Source organism: Epargyreus clarus, unplaced genomic scaffold (genome assembly GCF_041222505.1).
Source record: "Epargyreus clarus isolate Ecla_fem2 unplaced genomic scaffold, WU_Ecla_fem_2.2 ptg000010l, whole genome shotgun sequence".
Taxonomy (NCBI): Eukaryota; Metazoa; Arthropoda; class Insecta; order Lepidoptera; family Hesperiidae; genus Epargyreus; species Epargyreus clarus.
The window spans coordinates 3,182,134-3,202,275 of NW_027332218.1; the positions used below are offsets into that span (position 1 = coordinate 3,182,134).

The window sequence follows — 20,142 nt, forward strand, 5'->3', positions numbered from 1 at the left end:
AAGGTACCTTGAGTAATAAACCAGAACACAGTAGCAAAGTAGCACTCCATTATAAAGCAGAAATTGGTAGTGTTTTCAGAGTCAACCACAAAAGGTTTGATAAAATGACAAGACATCTTCAATCAGCGATATTTTATTATTTTTCCAATAAATAGGTTTATAAAATTTTAGAAGCGTTAATGTTTATTTATACGTCGGAAGTACTACTTCAAGAAGCCAACATATTATAAAGGTAATATTATACTGTACTAAATATACAACAACATACAATACAGTAAACTTTACATACCACTTATAACCATTCAACGATTTGCACTTAGTTTTCAACAACAATAATAATATGATCTTAGGACGATTAAGCAACGTATGTACACATATGTATATCGCGGAATTCTTATAAACTAATGTACTGATTTACTAAGATGATAAATTATTGTGTATAAAAGATATTTCAGTTGTAGTCTCTAGGGTTTTACAATATCGTTGGCAAATAAATAATAAGTATTATGTAACTAGATCGTTTTTCATACCGTGGTAATCCGTTTTTCTGAGGATAGCCTACATAAGAACAATTAATTTGAAATTTGTAGGAATTTATTTTGAATAAATGCAATATCGATTTGATTTTGGATTGGGGGGGGGGGGGGGGGGGGTTTAGTGCGGTATGAATCCCACATAACCCCGTGTCGTTCCCACGGCATAGGGTACCTTTTGAAGGTTTCCCCCTCGTAAACAAAAAAAAAAGACATATTGGATAAGTGTAGATCATGGAACAGAAAAAAAAAGTGTAGACGCATAAAGATAAAATGCACGCAATGGACTTCACGTATGGCCTTGCTTGATAGATTAGATACCTTACCTTGAACCTTACCTTACCTTGAATGCCTCGAAACATAATGCCGCATTTGTGGTCTTGCCAAATAGTCACAAATTGAAGCCTGTGGATATAATGTTTGAATTGGTTTGTGTAGGTTTGCAACCGCCTGTAGCATAGTTTTTGATCGAGAGATCGAGGTTTGAATTTAGCTAATACGGCATTAAAAGATTGCTCTTAAGTAAAGACTCATTCAAATAAATACCCGTCTGTCCCGTCGAAATGGCTACTTTTCTGTCGTGCTGTTTTTTTTATTTCATTATGTCTGAAACAGCAAACAGCATGCAGTCTACCTAATCTATACTAATATTATAAAGAGGAAAGGTTTGATTTTTTGTTTGTTTGTTTGTTTGAAAGGAATAGGCTCCGAAACTACTGGACCGATTTTCGAAAGCTACATTATCCTCGAGTAACATAGGCTATAATTTATTTTGGAAAAAAAATAGGGTTCCGTAAGATATTTCAGAAAGGTTACTTATTTTGCGTACGCTGCCTGAACTATAAAAGATAAAACCATAAAATGTTCTAATTAATTGTAGATCTTTGGAATATAGATTTATTTTAAGTTGTAGATCCGCAATAAGAACGGATTTTTTGATATTCCACCGTTGAGGGGCTTAAATAAGGGTTGTAAGATTGTATGAAAGTCCCCCAGTTTTAATGTAATCTCTCTGAAAATCGGTTTTTGACTTTTCGGTAGAAAATAATCAAATACCTATTTCATTGTTTTTAGAAAATCCTCCCTTAAGGTCGTTAAATGGGGGTTGGAATTCTATTTCAAAATTCGTTAATTTGGAAGCAAGGACTGCAAAAATTTGCAATTGGCTTTCTGTTTGAGAATGATAGAATAATTTTGGAAAATCTACCCCTAAGTGGGTAAAATAGGGGTAAATAAGTTTAATAATGAAAATAATAGGACACTTATTTCAACCGTTTTTGAAAAATCAACCCTTAAGGTCATTTAATAGCGGTTGGCCCTTTTTTTATAATCCATTAATTTGGAAGGAAGCATTATGAAAATTATCATGAGACACAATGTAGCATCTGAGTCATTGTTTTTATTAGATCAACCCTTGAGACGGCTATAAAAGGGTGTACGCTGTATGCCGTTCTATTAACACACCTGTATCAGCATTTTTAGCTACTCTGTTGAGTACAAATCAACCCCATCAGGGTACTATAAGTAAATAAAGTTTCTTTAAAAACCGTTATTGAAGTTATAATTCTTTTGGTGTGTCTGGATAAAGAACAAAGTGCTGAGAGGTTTAGTGTAGGGCGATATTCTACGGGCCGTCGTAAAGTATAACGTTTTTAACATGTGAATGTAGTGCGCGTGCTGAAGTGCAGAACAGCAGTTTTTTTAGTAACGCGCAGACCCGCGGGCCACAATGGAGAGTCGCGGGCCAAGCTCCACCCATGGGTCACGGGTTACCGACCGCTGGTGTTGAATACTAGCTTTCAGAAATTAGCTGATGAAATATTTATTGATACATATGTACATAGGAATGTTTTGATAAAATAATTGTTATACGGTATATGTATTATACGTGAATCTTTTAGGTTCGAAGTTAGAAACGAAATTTTCGACAGGTCTGTTCACACGTAAGCACAACTACACCACAACGTGGACGGGTACAAATGTCGTATATGATAATGCGTAATTTTATTCACATGGAGCATTTTGGTATACTGATTACATCCCAACCACTTGGATACATTGCTTGCCGACATTTTGTTCCTGCCTGGTATAGTTGTGGTTATACGTAGATTAGTGATGGTGAAGTGGTAGACACATAGACTTTGGATTAAAATTTTAGGCTAGAACAGAGCTAGAGTATCCCCTGCCTGTAGTAAGATACTAAATGGGAACTTCTGGGGTTGCGGCAATTTTGGGAGCTCTAACCGCCCAGCCAGCGACCTTGAAAAAAAAACACTGTATGTGAGGCCGCTTACCTTAAGCTAAGCACCAAAAGTTGTGAGAGGGGGTTTGAGTGCGTTAACAACTTGCCATACGGTTGCCACCAAACAGTTGCCATACGGTTCCCATGAATACGTTTGTGTTTTGTTTTTCACATACCAAGGGATAGTTATGATTTTTGCATAGTGGTTAGTACTTTATGGATCAGAGAATAACATGGACGGTTCCTATGAAATAGTGTAAATAATGATTATTGTATCCTACATGAAACTTATATTTTAACCAAATTTCATTACAGGCCACTAATTAAAGTTTTAGTGTATGTTTCTGAAGAAAGCTTGACCAATTTAGGTAGACAGGTAGTGACATAAAAAATATGTAATAAAGCTTTTATAAATGAAATATTAAAGCTACTTTATCGTTAAAATGGTTAGAGGTACAAATTTGCAATTAGTTATTTGTATGTAATATTCTATTTTTGTACGCGGGCGAAGCCGCGGGTTCTGCTAGTGTTAAATAACTGTCGGCTACAGGTATGAATTAATTTTTAAATGTGATTTAAATTTAAATTTGATTTTGAATGGGATTCTCGTTTTTTTAATGGAACATAATTATGAATGGCTGCATGCTATGTCATGTCAATAAATATAAACGTATTTAAAAATTTATAATACAGAAAAAGTGTTAAATTATCACTTATTTATTCAATTTGTTAGTTTGGGTTGATACCTACAACTATTTAAATGATTCTTACAAAACGTCGCCTAAATATGTGCTTGTGATTGAGTTTTCACGACAAATTTCCTGTATATGCGCTTTCAGGATTTTTAGTGCTTTGTGTACAACAGTGTACGTTTTATACAATTAAAATATAGTCCAGTTATCAATTGAATCACCTTTAAAATTGGAAATGTGAAGACAAATGAGATATTGAGGGTTTGTTCCTCGCCATGGATGCTTTTGACGTTAATAGTTTGAGATCGAGGAGTATTCCAGTGCTGGACAATTACATTTTTTATACCTTAAATAAATATAGTTTTAATTTTTTTATCTCCTAGTTTTATTATCAAAATTTGTTTTATTTTATTGTTTACTTCTAGTATCTATTTATTTCTCTATTTTAAGTTTTTAATTTTTATACATTAAATGTCGCAGGTGCCTAGTACAAGCAATGCATTGGCGTTTGGTAACAATTTCGGCGACTCATCATTTGATTTTGTTCAATGTCCTTACTGCTCTCAACCTAAATATTTCAAAGGTCGTAGAGGCCTTAATATACATATAAGTAAGTCTCATAAAGTTTCTCAATCGAGTAACACAGTTTTAAATACTTCTGCAATTGATCCACTTTGTCAAACACACTCAAATAAAATTTCTAATGAAGAGCCTTTTTGGAAATATTTATATAAATTAAAATCTTCCATTCCAATAGTGAAACGCATACCAAAAGGTGCCCGTATATCAGTTGCCACTAAATTGTCTCAATTAATAAATTGTATTTTAAAAGATAACTCGAAGCAATATTGGGAGCAGTATTTTACCTTTTCGTATAATATTTTACACGCGTCTTCTGATCCTCTATCTAAACACACATCAATTACACAAAAAATTAAGAATAATTGCTCAAAGACTCTCCATTCTGGCTTCATATTAGAAGGTAGGAAGCCATTTCATCCATCTTGTCTTTTTCGGACTATTGAGAGGAAAATTAGTGATGGAGATGTAAAAGGTGCTTCTACTCTTCTTTTTTCAAATGATGTAGTCGCCCCTGATTCCACAGAAACACTTTCAGCTCTACGGAATAAACACCCACCACCTAGTTCTTCATTACTTCCTGGCCTTACCCCCAATTGTAGTGATTCGTCACTTACAGTTTTACCTAAGGATGTTTTTGGGGCTATTATGTCGTTCAAAAATGGATCTGCCGGAGGATTAGACGCTTTAACGCCGCAACACTTTAAAGATCTTGTGTGCGGCGCAACTGGCGACTCTGGCAGAACCTTGTTGAACGACATAACCAAACTAATAAACTTTATGCTTGCGGGTAAAGTCAATCCAGAAATTACGAATCTTCTTTATGGTGCTAATTTATGCGCCCTAAAGAAGAAAGATGGGGGTATCCGCCCCATTGCTATTGGGAACACATTAAGAAGAGTAGCTTCTAAGGTATGTTGTGGGCATATCCTCCCTTCACTGAAAGAAATGTTTCAACCTGTTCAGCTAGGTTTCGGTTCGAAGGGAGGTTGTGAGGCAGCCGTACACAGCCTTAGAAGCTTTTTGCTCAACGGTGGTGGTGATGTTACACTGAAGGTTGACATTAAAAATGCTTTTAACTCTGTCGACCGCAGCACTCTGCTCCAAGAAATTAAAACAATTGTCCCAGAAATTTTTCCATATTTATTTCAGTGTTATGGTGCTCCTACCCATCTTTTATATAAGGACAATTTAATTGAGTCTGCGGTCGGATGTCAACAAGGAGATCCACTTGGGCCAGCAATTTTTAGTCTGGCCATTCATCCCATAATTTCGAAATTAAATTCAAGGTTGAACATGTGGTACTTGGATGACGGGACCTTAGGAGGCGATGAAACCAGCGTATTTAATGATTTTACATATCTTCTAGATGCCTTAAAAAAAATTGGCCTTGAACTGAACTTTTCGAAATGTGAGCTTTTTATAAATGAGCTATTACCTGAATCTGTACGTAGATTAATTTTACAAAAGTTTTATTGTTTGTCCCCTGATATTCAAATTGTAGGAAAAAAAACACTTCGCCTCCTGGGTTCTCCCGTTTTAGAAGAATCTATTGAACCTTTTTTCGACGAACTGTTGTCAAAATTTGATGTTATTTCTGAACGTTTAGGCAAAATTAAAATTCACATGGCTTATCATATTATTCGTTTTTGTATTTTTGTGCCTAAATTCACATACTTTTTAAGATGTTGCCCAGCTTGGAAATTTTTAAATTTACTGTCAGTTTTAGATTCTCATATTTTAAGAACTTTGTCTAATATTTTAAATTGCAATTTGAACGAGAGATCTTGGTCCCAGGCCTCTTTACCCATTCGGTTTGGAGGTCTTGGTATCAGGAAAGCTACATCTGTTGCATTACCAGCATTCCTGTCTTCTGTGCACGGTGCGAGTTCTCTGTTTCAAAAAATAACGGATTCTTCATTAGGCCATACAGAGATCTCGTATTGTGAGGAAGCTAAGAATGCTTGGCGCATAGCTTGCCCAGGTGTATCACTACCTGTGGACCTGAACGTGCAAAGGCTATGGGACGAGCCGCTTTGCAGAATTACACACACCTCCTTGGTAAACTCAAGTGTGAGTTCTGCAGAGCGAGCTCGTCTTCTAGCCGTTTCTGTTAAGGAATCAGGATTTTGGCTACATACAACACCGTCCAATAATTTAGGGACGGTGTTAGATAATTCTTCATTTACTATCGCCATCGGCTTGCGACTAGGTTTACCTATAATTCATCCACATTGTTGTCCTTGTGGAGTTCAGGTAGACCATTTGGGACATCACGGCCTTTCTTGTCGTCGTAGCGCCGGTCGCCAATCGCGCCATGCTGCCCTTAATGATGTCATCCGCAGGGCTCTTGCTACCGTCAACGTACCGGCACAATTAGAGCCGAACGGTGTTGTACGTGACGATGGTAAGAGGCCTGACGGTTTGACTCTAATTCCTTGGAAGAATGGGAGGTGTCTTGTGTGGGATGCTACGTGCGTCGACACAATGGCACCTTCCCATCTTCATCTTTCGTCTAGGGCGGCTGGTGTTGTGGCTACCGACGCGGAAATACGCAAGCTGCAGAAGTATGCTAGTCTCAGTCGAGACTACATATTTCTGCCGTTTGGTGTGGAAACGATGGGGCCGTGGGGTTCTGACGCTCGATCTTTTTTTAAACACCTGTCAAGGCGTCTGATCGAGTGCACCAATGACCAGAGGGCTGGCGCTTACCTCGGGCAAAGAATTAGCTTAGCTATTCAACGAGGTAATGTCGCCAGCGTTTTGGGGACTCTACCAAAGGACAGCAATTTGGATGAAGCTTATTATATTTAATTTATTTTTCATACATAACTATTTTAAATCCTGTTTTATTAATATTTTTTGTATTTCTATTAGGTTAATATTGTAAATAATTTACTACGAATAAATTGATGTGAGATTATAAAGATTAAGTCCGTTTTCGTTCCGAGGTTATAAAGATTAAGTAAAGATTCAGTCCGTTTTTACACCTTGACGATATCAGAGGCATTGATTGTATTATAGGAGTGTAAGACGTGCAAGAGATTTAAATAGTTATGCAAACTATTGGCAACATTTAATAAAGTGAATAATTTGTTATGTGTTGTAAATATTTCGTATTTTTAAAAATTGATAATTAAAAAAAATAACTACTTAATAATTACTTTTCTTTTTTATAGTTTGATTGTTATTAGTGGTAAGTACCGTATTCATATCATAACGTAACCATTATATGCTTAAGAATCCTATAAAACCATATTTGTTAGAATGCCAAATTCAAAATAGATACATGATATTATCATATTGTTTTTCTTAAAAAATAATATTTCGATGTCCTCAAAATGTAAATATTATTGAAATATTTTCTTATTTCCATAATATTTACATGAAATATATATTAATAACCTATATTTTTTTACCGATATTGGCGTACATATTTTATGTGTGTTAGTCGCGACGGTGTTATCGTACCGATAATCCATTTCCTACTTAAAAATCTAGCAATAAATTAATTTTACACTGTGTCATTAATTTAGGAAAGGACTGAGCCGATTTTAGAGCAACTCTATTCAAAGTAAACGGATTTTTTTATAGGGAGTGTTATTTTATATTTTAAGTTCATATTATTTTAAACTGAATTAGAAATTAATTATCACTTGCTTAAACGGTGAAGGAAAACTGCATACCTGAAAATCTGTAAATAAAAGTTTTTCTTTAAATATGATGTATTTAAAGATACTAGATTTACCATTCGTATAAGAGAACAAGTATAACAATTACAGGAAATATGTGTCATAAATGCGGATATCTATACTTATCGTTTTGTACGATGTCTTAAAAAGCGCGCCACTCGGCATGAACACGGTCATGTCTAACTTAACATTACGTCTAAAAAGCATATTTTCCGCTATAAATAATAATTAAGAACACAAAAAAAATATTGTTTTTCTAACCTACAAAAGTAAAATATCAATGTATCAATCTGAGTAAGATATCAGTACGTTTTCATGTTTCCTACGTATAAAGTTGTATCTCAGACTTGTCTGGCATGCTTTTATTTGCCTTTTCACGTAGAAACAGTCATCTGTCAGATTTTCTGGTAAATATAAAAATCAATCAATATTTAAAAATACTAGTAAAAAGTTTATAAAGTTATAACAAAATCATAAAAAAAATATTCTTAATTTAGAATTAGAGACTTAGAGATATTTTTTCTAGAGTGGTTTGAACATTAATTACGCTCTCCTGTAAACCTGCGTTTTTGAAATATGTACTAAACCAACATTTATTTCAATTATTTTTTACTTTGTAGTGACATACAAGTCGGTTTTATTTTTTTGTTAAAATTTTTTTTACAGGCTTCGAGCTCCTAGGGGGCCAATACGTTGTTGACAAACACTGCTCTAAACTATTTTGACCTTGGTCTGCTACGCGGAATGAATTATGATCGAGGTTGACATCATCTTTGTGTTGATGATTTGAAAAATAACAGCGGTATCTATATAACAATTGCATTTTTTTTAATTTTAATTAAATACCAGCGTAGTAAGGTGTGGTGACACAATAGATTAAATACTACTAATTGATTTATCTTTTTACACACATGCGACATGTGCATATCAGTATCATACTTTATTTACGATATCAGTCATCATCAACAACCCATTATTGTCTTACTGCTGGGCACAGGTCTCTTCTCAGAATGAAAAGGATTACGCTATAGTCCACCGCTCTGACCAAGTGCGTATTGGTAGACTTCACATACCTTAGAAAAGATTTGTCAGGTACGCAGGTTTCCTCACGATGTTTTCCTTCATCGCTTAAGCACGTGATAATTAATATAAATTAAATAAATACGCACATAACTTTGTCAATCAGAGGTGCGTGCCTGGGATTCGAACGTCGGATTCCTCGATCAAGATGCCGAGTTTCTTAACCACTAGGCTATCACTGCTTATATCACACGGTATCAGTAATTGATATATAATAATCGATAGATCATACTTATATTATCATAATCGGCCTTGTAATTTGATTACTACCTATCCATTGTTTATGATATTTACGTTTATAATATAAATCTGTAAACACTTTAATGATAATACTCTCAAGATTGTATTGTTTTATATATTTAAAGAAAACACAAAGAAACGTTTGTTTATATTTATAGTAATATGACCAATTGGAGTTGATATATTTGATACACTGGCGATCACAGGGAGATAATACCAGTTTCAATCTCTTGTGTACTAAGCCAAGGTGCCGAAAGATTTTAGTTCTTGCCGACAATACTGAAAATATTTCTTGTGTTGCAATTTTCTAACATAGAACCCCTAAAGCTGAATTCCGGCTAGATAAACAACATGAGTTGAAGTTAATTGATTACGCTCAACAGTGGATCAGCTTGTTGATTATAAAGATACACATAGTTAATGGTATCAGGCGTTACTTTGCGAAAATCCATGCTATTCAGTTAGTTAAAACTACTTTGCAACCGCTACAATCGGCTAGTAATATGTATGATGGTGTATGTTTTAATGGACCACCATAAAGTAACTTAACTAACCAGTTATGTTTATGTTTATGATGTCTCATGTAGATTCTGCCCTTATTCCAAATTATTCGAAACTTTTAAATCAGTTACGGTCTTTTTATATATTTATTTATTTCCATTTAATTCAGACATAGTCCATATTTTGTTAGTATTTACATTGTACTTAAAAACCTATGTTAGTAAAATTTATTATAATTAAAAATAAGAAACAAAAAGTAATAATAATAAATAACAAATATGACAATACAACTAAAAATTATTTTCTATGCGACATTCCCGCGGAGATCACGTGCACCATATTCCAGTGGCTCATTATTGGGCTGTTGATCTTATTACTAATGACGCTTACGAGGCTGTTGGTATATATAAAAAACCGTAACTTATCTAAAACTGATTTAAAACGGTTTTTTATATATAAAAAAACCGTAACTGATTTAAAAGTTTCTTTCGGATATTCAACAACTAATCTCCATTGATGAATAAAAAAGTTTTTTTTTTTTACAGAATATGTTTAACCTAAGTCTAATCTGCCTTCTACTTTATGCGACACAAATATGTGATGGGTATAAAGTATTGGTGATGTTCGCAATGCCTGGAAAGAGCTTTTCCTTCCTTGGAAATGGAGTAGTGAGACATTTACTCGAAGCTGGCCATGAGGTATGTTCGTTCAATTCAATACTGACTCAAAAGTGAAAATTCGGTCAAATGAATTTATCGATTCAAAACTGTATGATTTCTATCAGTGACTTTGAAAATCATGCTAAATATTGGAAAAAAAATGTAAATAATAATTGTAAATATTATTTTTTTTACTAAAAAATAAAACTTAATTAAAAATCATTAAAAAATTGATAAGTTCTTCATACAATGTCTAGTATGAAGAATTTATCAAAAATTATCCTTAGCAAAACATGGGATAGTTTGACTATTAACAACGGGCGCAAGAGTTTCCAGGTTCGCAAAAATTATGATAATAAATAAAAAAAATATGTCATAAATAAGCATTTTTTTATTTTGTAGGGACACAAGCGATTCTACGAATCAAGTGCAATGTGCATGGTTAGCAATGGCGATCGTATGCGCTTGGTTCGTGGGAACGTTGTGTTACGAGTCTGCTCCCCGCCCCCGAAACAAATACCTGTGTCTTGGGTGGCTAAATAAATGTGATCAAAATTCAACATCTTTAATTTAAATTCAACTAAGTACTCCTAATTTCAAGTCATATATATAGGCCTACAATTGGTGACCCCTCGACAAATGAACATTAGCCGCGACAAGTGAACATTACCCTTGACAAGTGAACATTAACTTTTTGGTGAACTAAATTGGTGAATAGTGTAAAAAGATGGAATCTACAAGTAAGGCCGCGGTTGCTGAGAATAAAGATATTAACACCAGTGGCGACGTGGGAGCAGTCTCACTTATTTCAAGGATACCAGAATTTTGGACCGACTATCCTCGCGTGTGGTTGGTAGGACAGAGGCCATTTTAGCACCACAGAAACTAGGAGATTCAGTTAATTTTGATCTGATTTTGTCAAAATTAAACAAGGAAATTATCGGCGAAATAACTGATATAATATTGGATCCTCCTGAAAGCCAGAAATGTGCAGCATTGAAAAATAGACTACTGGCAATATATGAAGACACGGCGAACCTGAAAATAAAGAAATTATTAAGAGACATGGACTTGGGTGATCAAAAGCCTTCCCAGCTTTTGCGTAAGATGAAGGATCTGGCTAAGAAGAATTTTCCCGATGATACAGTGAGAATACTGTGGGAGGAGCACTTACCGTCACAAGTACGAGCTGTATTAGCGGTTAGCAAGTCTACGGATTTAGAAGATTTGGCATATATAGCTGATGATGTCCTGGAGGCTACCAAACCTCTACAATTAGCTACGGTTACTCAGCGCCAGTCTAGAAGCGATAATGGAGATATTGCCATAATCAAAGCTGAAATCGCGAAACTAAATACTAAATTCGACCAGATGCAGCGTGGAAGACCAGGAAATCGTAATGTACGACGAAGTCACTCGCAGACCAGACAACGTAGTTCTTCAAGCAAGCGTAACAACAAAAATTGGCTTTGCTTCTATCATTACAAGTATCATGATAAGGCACATAAATGCATTAAGCCCTGTGCCTGGAAGGGACCATCTATTTCTACGCCAGGATCGTCGGAAAACTAACGGCAGGCACACAGGATCTCGGAGACATCTGTGAAATACGGCCTTGTTCTCGTCTTCGTGTTACGGACAATAATAGTGGTTATACATTTTTAGTGGACACAGGTGCGAACGTTTCCGTTTTACCAGTGATAAAAAAATATAGAGCGGTAGAAAATACGCGGTATAAACTTTATGCGGCAAACGGAACTGAAATAAAAACTTACGGAACTAAATCATTAGTGTTAGATTTAAAGTTACGACGTCCTTATCGGTGGGATTTTGTTATAGCGGACATTAAGCAACCAATATTAGGTATAGACTTCCTTACGTTTCACAAGTTATTAGTGGATGTGAGTGCCCGACGGCTGATTGACAAGGTAACAAATATTAGTACTTTAACATGTGTCAGTAACGTTAGTCAACCTGCTGTTAATACAATTCGTGACAGTCACCGTTATCATGAATTATTAAGTAAATATCAGGATATTACTAGACCAGTCTCGTATAATGATGTTAAAGCTCAACATAATATTTTGCATTATATTGAGACAACAGGTCCACCTGTATTTGCTAGAGCACGTCCTTTACCGCCGGATCGGTACCAAAAAGTAAAGGAAGAATTTAAGGTTATGCAGGAACTAGGAATTTGTCGTCCTTCTAAAAGCCCGTGGGCAAGCCCTTTGCACATTGTTCCCAAAAAGAATGGTGAATTGAGACCGTGTGGTGATTATAGACAATTAAATGCTATAACTAAGCCTGATAGGTATCCCATACCTAGACTTCATGATTTTACATTTATATTGGCCAAAAAGAAAATATTTTCTAAATTAGATATAAACAGAGCTTATCATTGTATACCTATTGCTCCAGAGGATATAGAAAAAACTGCAATTATAACACCATTTGGACTTTTTGAATTTCTTCGTATGAGTTTTGGTTTGCGTAACAGCGCTCAAACTTTTCAAAGGTTTATGAATAACACAGTGTTAGAAGGTTTAGATTTTCTTTTTTGTTATTTGGATGATGTCATAATTGCAAGTAATGATGAACAACAGCATTCTAAACATCTTGAAATTATTTTTAAAAGGTTTAGTAAATTCGGTATAACCATAAATTTAGCTAAGTGTATTTTCGGACAGAGTAATATTAATTTTCTAGGACACGAGGTTTCAACAGAAGGTTTAAAACCCCTGGCAGAAAAAGTAAAGGCTATTATAGATTTTCCGAAGCCGAAAACGGTCGAGCAATTGCGACGTTTTCTAGGCATGGTAAATTTTTATCGTTTACATTTACCTAACTCTTCTGAATATCAGTGTGAACTTAATAAATACTTAGTTAATTCTAAGAAGCGCGACAAGACTATTATTAACTGGACAGATGAAGCAAACGAAGCTTTTAGTCAGTGTAAGTTAGCGTTGCAAGAGGCCGCTACTCTGTCGCATCCACTGATAGATGACAATGTTCCTACTGCGTTGATGACGGACGCGTCGGACATGTGTGTAGGTTCAGTGTTACAGCAAAAGGTTGGTAATGAATGGAAACCTATAGGATATTTTTCTAAGAAGCTTACAACAGCCCAACAAAAATATTCTACTTATGATAGAGAATTGCTCGCAATTTATTTATCTATTAAATATTTTCGGAAAATGTTTGAAGGTCGACAGCTGATTATCTTTACGGACCACAAACCTTTAATACACGCCTTTAGTAAATTAAATAGAGACAATTCGGAAATACCTCGTCTTACTAGACAATTAATATTTATAAGTGAGTTTACATCTGATATACGGCATATTAGTGGCCCGGATAATATCGTAGCAGACACGCTATCGCGCATAGAAACAATAACGTGTCCCACAAGTATCGACTTCGAACAACTTGCTGACGCGCAGTTGACAGACGAGTACTTGCATTCTACGGCGAACAATAACGATAGTAATATTACACTTAAAAAGATACACTTACCTTTTTCTAATAAGCCTATTTACTGTTTAGTAGATAATGACCAAATTAGACCTTATTTAACTACGGCATTTCGAAAGATTGCCTTTGATAGTATTCATAATATGAGTCATCCAGGTATACGTGTTACACGAAAAATGATTTCTGAAAAATATTTTTGGCCAGGAATGAATCGTGATGTTAATACCTGGGCACGAACATGTTTACAATGTCAACGTGCAAAGATAAGTAGACATACAGTTTCTGATTTAGGTGAATATCCTACAGTGAACAGATTTGAACACATTCATGTGGATATTGTTGGTCCTCTACCGACTTCTCCACAAGGATTTCGATATTTAGTTACGATTATTGACAGGCAAAGTCGATGGCCGGAAGCCATTCCTGTACAAGAAATTTCAGCTAGTACAGTTGCTAGAGTAGTATATAATGAATGGATTACGCGATATGGTTGTCCTATCAGATTGACTACAGATCAAGGTCGTCAATTTGAAAGTTATTTATTTAATGAACTTTTAAAAGTCTTAGGAATACATAGAATACGAAGTACAAGCTACCATCCTATGAGTAATGGATCCGTGGAAAGGTTCCATCGTAGTTTAAAATCAGCGATTTCTGCGCGACTTACAGATAAATCGTGGGTGGAAGAGTTGCCTACTGTTATGTTTGGGTTACGGAATGCATGTCGTAGTGATAACGGAGTTAGCCCAGCTCAAATTACATTTGGTAAGTCAATGAGATTACCGGGAGACTTTTACGATTCATATACACATCGAGAACCTAATGATTCTTATACTTTAATTAATACTATTCAGAAAACAATTAAAAACTTTAAACCTGTTAATAATTCAAGTAGAAATCATCGTAAAATTTTTATTCACTCTGATTTATTAAAATGTGATTTTGTTTTTATACGTGACGATACGGTGAGGAGACCTTTAAAACCTCCGTATCACGGTCCGTATCGAGTATTAAAAAGATATAGTAAAGTATATGTTATTCAATTGCCAAATAGGAAAGCTAGCATTTCCATTGACAGATTGAAACCAGCTTATATATTATTAACATCTGATAATGAAGATAAGATTGTAAATCTAGCAAATTCTTCAGAAAATGTAGAGATGCCTATGGATGTTCAACCGGAAAATCAAACGAGTCGTAAAACTCGTAGTGGACGAATTATTAGAACACCAATTAGATTTACTTAAATATTATTTTTTATATACATTATTTTTTTACAGACACACATATACACATTAATTTTTAGTATACATATTTTTTATTTTATGCAGTACTATGCAGTTTTTAGTTAACAATAAGAAGTTACGAAAGTGCATACTTGCAATTGTATTGTTACCTATTGTAATAATACTTGTTTATGAACATTATGCTTAATTAACTAGATTTTATATTTGAATTTATAGAAATTACATTTTTGTTTTTGCACATGTAGAGTTATTCAATTATTTTAATTTTCATTAACAATCAATAACCGTTACGGTTAAGTTCATTTTATATAACGTAAAAATTATTTTAACCGATAAAATGGGTTGGGGACAAAGTAAACCCGTTATCGACGAAAGTAACAAAGTAGAATTTACACAAGTGCAAAATATATCAAATATAATGGAAACCAAACTTAACATGGTATGGATTAGTATATTGGTAGTTGCTGTTATTTTAGGAATAATATTGTGTTATGCAATTCGATCGAAGTGCAGGAGTTTCACCAGGAAATGGTTAATGAAAACCATAGAGAAAATCCCTGCACCAACGTCGGTTAAGGTACATAATAATACAGCACCGACTGTGCCCCAGCAACAGCAAACAGTTTTTTAAGGTATTGTGTAAGTTATATTAAAAGACATTGAAATGTATTAATTACCTTATGGTTATGTCTTAATGTTCATGTAATAAAGCCTTATCATTTTTGTATTGTGTTGTTGCGAGGTCCCATAAGAGAGACCAGTGTATATTAAAAATAAGGTAATTTCAGATAAGTAACATACTCTTCTTTAAATAATGTTGTATTGTATTGTATACAATTTATTTTTTGGGGTAGGGGTGTGATGTAGGGACACAAGCGATTCTACGAATCAAGTGCAATGTGCATGGTTAGCAATGGCGATCGTATGCGCTTGGTTCGTGGGAACGTTGTGTTACGAGTCTGCTCCCCGCCCCCGAAACAAATACCTGTGTCTTGGGTGGCTAAATAAATGTGATCAAAATTCAACATCTTTAATTTAAATTCAACTAAGTACTCCTAATTTCAAGTCATATATATAGGCCTACAATTTTAATTTTACATACTTGCTTACTTCGATTTTTATTTTTTAATATTTTTTACCTTTTCAGGTAACTTACATCACTCCTTTTCCGAACAGTCTGAAAAAAAATCCACTACTCAGAGAAATTGATATAAGCTCCTTGCAAGTTGATATACCCAGTGAGTATTGAGTTTAATTTAACATTGTCCTAGTTTTTTATTTTTTATATTTATACCTAACATAAAGGCAGACGTGCTACTTGGTGGAAAACAGTCACCGTTGCCTATGGACATTTGCAACACCAGAGGAGTCGCGAGTGCATCGCCGGCTTTGTAGGAGACCTCTTTTTGCACCCCTCTTGAAGAGCCCCATATCATAATACTAAGCTTATGGGAAAGGTAATATTTAAGGAATAAAAGGGAGATTTTTTGACAATTTCTAGAAGTCATCTTGAGGTCGGCCACAGGTGCGTTGCTCCCCTGAGGACAAAGTTGGAACGCCTCGGAAAAGTACGAGTATGTTTCCCTTCAAAGCAGAACAGAACAGCGCCGTAACTGCTGTTATTAGTCAAAAATAGTTTTTTTTAGCGACTTGCGAAATTTGCAATACTGCTAGTTTATAAAACGTAATTCTCTGATATGTTGAAACCTGAATTGATGTCGATTGTCTTATTTCTTTCGTTGCAGAAGATATGATTAACATTGAAAAGATAATGAAGAAAGAAGTCGATATGCAAAATATTTTTAGTTTAGTGATTGATGTGCAAACTCTAGCCATAACACACGATGCAGTCACACAATTACTTAATGACCCCAAAGAGCAATTTGATGTTGTTATAATGGGATGGATGTTTAGCGAATTAAGTAGTGGGTAAGTTACAATACACTTTGGTACTTTCTACTTGATCAGAACATTCTAATAAAAGAATAATACTCTAGTGAAACTGAAATTGTTAATTTAAATCAGTGATTGGGTCACTTAACTTTGCTTGTAGTCCGAAATTACGACTTTCTTCGTCCTATAGATTTAATATGTGTGTTGGACGGATCTACAGACATATTTGAAAATTATTGTAAGATTTCATTTTTATACATTTTATTAAATCTTTATTATAATTATGACAATTTATGTCTTAAGCAATGACGGTGATATTCTTTTAGCATTTCACTTTTACGATAGTATCGAACATTCTGTATTATATTTCAGCTTAGCCGCTGTCTTCAATTGTCCCTACATCTGGGTATCTACAGTAGACCCTCACTGGATGGTACTGCAGTTAATAGATGAGGTAACTAATCCTGCCTACACCGCCGACGCAACATCTTCTACTGTAGTACCATTCTCATTTACGCAACGAGTTACTCAATTAATGAACCTTGTGATGGGACTCAGTTTTCAAAAATTGTAAGTATAAAAGAAACACAATTATGTACTGGACCATTAGTATATGTACGTTTTGAATTGAAAAGTCGATCAATCGAATCGAGAGCTTGACAACTCAGTTACCCATATAAATTTACATACAACGCTTCTGGTGGTCGTTTAGGAACTAATATTCGTGATGTACGGTGATCAAGTTAATTAATCAAGCCCACGATTGAACTCTCGTATCAATCGGTACTGTATTATATCCTCCAAATTGTGTTGATCATTGTAAAAATCATAAATGTGTCGTTCGCGATTATGTCATTATACTTGTTTTTTTTTTGTCAATTACTCTATTGTTACCTTATGCTTACTCGGAAAATTATTTTTTATCGATTTATTTATCACGATGATAGTTTTTTTTAGGTTTTTATAGTAAATTCATTTTTATGTAATATCAAAATGGTATAGTGATTCGGGATACTGCAAGGAATCTCAATAACTTTTTTTTTCTTTAAAATGATAATGTGTACAGTAAGCAAATACAATTTGTTTTTATTTAATCGCAATATTCATAATGTTTCAAATGCAGATATGGAGCTGGCATAGAGAGGGACGCTTATGAAAGGCTATTTGTGCCATTTATTCAAAAGAGGGGACACAAAGTACCAGATTTAGAGGAATTACGGTACAATTCATCTTTGATGCTGGGTAACTCCCACGTTTCTATGGGACATCCGATTCGCCTACCACAAAACTATAAGGCAGTCGGAGGATACCATATTGATGCTAAAGTTAAACCGTTGCCAGAGGTATGTATTTTTAACATTTTACGTTCCTTTTTTTATTTTGTGATTTTGTTACTGGCTCCATTTTATACTACGTGTGTGTGTTACAAGTTCCTGTGAAATGAAGAAATCTTATAAAGATATACATATTTTTCTATATGTGAAGAAAAAAAAATATCACTTGGAAAATTTGATATGTATTATATTATAAATTAGTGTATGGGTCTAGATTGTATAGCATGTAATTGAATATTTAACACACCTATTTCAGGACTTAAAGAAACTGTTAGATAATGCCAAAAACGGACTCATATACTTTAGTATGGGATCAAATCTACGAAGCAAACATTTGCCAATGGAAGTTAAAACTGGTTTATTGAAAATTTTCGGGAAATTGAAGCAGACAGTACTGTGGAAGTTCGAAGAAGACCTGCCCAATAGACCAAACAATGTGCATATTTTGCAATGGGCACCTCAGCAGAGCATTCTTGGTTAGTATAATAGTAATACCAAGCAATATACTTTAGTCTAGATTATTTCTAGAGTATTTCTTCGGAATATTTCCTTGATAGAACTGATAGAACACAATAATTCCATGGAATTATTGAAAAAGTAATAAGGGTTTAAAATCAGTGATTGGGTCACCATACAATGTATAAAACGTAAACTAAGTTGATATGTGTTTGTGAAAGAAATGTAAATTACATTTTTGAAACGTTATTAAAAAAATAAATAAAACCATTATATGTAATTTAATTCTATCAATAATAGTCTGTAAGTAAGTTTTACACTCAAATATTTAACTTAACCTAACTCTAACTTTCAGCTCATCCAAACTGCGTCCTCTTCATCACACACGGAGGTATTTTGTCGACAACAGAGACAATTCACTTTGGGAAACCCATCATCGGAATTCCTGTCTTTGGTGATCAATTCAATAATGTGGACAGGGCAGTGAACAGAGGCTTCGCTAAGAGAGTCGATCTATCTCTTAGTATGGCTGATGACTTGGAAAAGGCTATTAATGATATTCTCACTGATCCAAGGTAAGTACAGTTTAGGACAAATATTTTATAGATAAGTAAGATGTATATTTCAAATCAAATATCTTTTGAATATGGAAAAAGTCGTGATGAAACGGGCACCCCTGAGAGTTATCCGTTAAGTTTTAATTTGCTCATTGTAGTACACTAAAACGTTCTTATTTCAAATCGCACCCAAAGCTAGGACGTGGGGAAGAAATCGTTTAATTACACATTTATGAAAACATCAAACGGAATAATGATTCAATAATCATAGGACCTACAAACAATGTTGCAAGTGGGATTGATGTGACCAGAGCAAATAAACAACATTTATTTCGTATTAATGTATATTTCAATTTACAGTTATACCGCGAAGGTGAAGTTGCTCTCCTTGATCTACCACGACCGCCCAGTTTCACCAGGGAAAGAGCTGGCGCATTGGGTAGAGCACGTGGTCCGGACTGGTGGCGCTCCTCATTTACGCTCCCCGGCCTTGATGGTACCCTGGTACCAGAAATGGTTCCTGGATCTCGCAGCTCTCATCATTGCTGTATTATTCGCACTAAAGTTGATAATCAAGAAATTGTATCGTAGTTTCATCTCAAAGAATCCGCCTAAGAAAAAGACGCTGTGATTTCTTAAGTTTAGGTTGTATGGTCTATCGGTTGTTATATAATTTGTTATATGTATGTTTGTGTAATGGTAGTTTGTAATTAAACCATGTTTATTAAAGTTTTTATCGTATTTGTTAATTTCACTCCGTTTAAAGTTATAATGATGATAAGAGGTCAATATTTGGTATATTGACCGACAATTTATTGAATGAAAATCAAATAATCCTATTGATAGATTTATCACACATCCATAGCTTAGCTACCCCGGATATATGTGGAAAAAAGGCACCTTTAATACTATGACTTAGGATGCCGGTAACCTGTAGATACTTATAGAGCAAAAATATAAAAG

The 20,142-nt window shown here is 34.6% G+C and overlaps 1 protein-coding gene across 2 annotated transcripts; it reads left to right on the forward strand.

Annotated features, from left to right (window-relative positions):
• The first annotated feature begins 141 nt into the window (after positions 1 to 141).
• On the forward strand, positions 142 to 19,923 carry LOC140745334 (UDP-glucosyltransferase 2-like). 2 transcript variants are annotated; one of them, XM_073077119.1, is made up of 9 exons: positions 142 to 232; positions 10,105 to 10,257; positions 16,087 to 16,177; positions 16,685 to 16,868; positions 17,205 to 17,402; positions 17,956 to 18,175; positions 18,423 to 18,642; positions 18,978 to 19,197; positions 19,540 to 19,923. In XM_073077119.1, exons 2-9 carry the CDS (start codon positions 10,108 to 10,110, stop codon positions 19,808 to 19,810), a joined length of 1,554 nt encoding a protein of 517 aa, XP_072933220.1. In that variant the 5' UTR covers positions 142 to 232; positions 10,105 to 10,107; the 3' UTR covers positions 19,811 to 19,923. The 2 variants fall into 2 exon arrangements, with proteins under 2 accessions (XP_072933220.1, XP_072933221.1); XM_073077120.1 differs by lacking the exon at positions 142 to 232 and adding an exon at positions 8,430 to 8,540.
• The last annotated feature ends 219 nt before the right edge of the window (positions 19,924 to 20,142 follow it).

What these genes read in the sequence shown, in the direction of transcription:
- LOC140745334 (XM_073077119.1), top strand. Translation starts at nt 10,108, where the DNA reads ATGTTTAACCTAAGTCTAATCTGCCTTCTACTTTATGCGACACAAATA. An exon ending in CTTGCAAGTTGATATACCCA is followed by an intron (nt 16,178 to 16,684) that starts GTGAGTATTGAG and finishes CTTTCGTTGCAG; the next exon opens with AAGATATGATTAACATTGAA. An exon ending in GATATTCTCACTGATCCAAG is followed by an intron (nt 19,198 to 19,539) that starts GTAAGTACAGTT and finishes TTCAATTTACAG; the next exon opens with TTATACCGCGAAGGTGAAGT.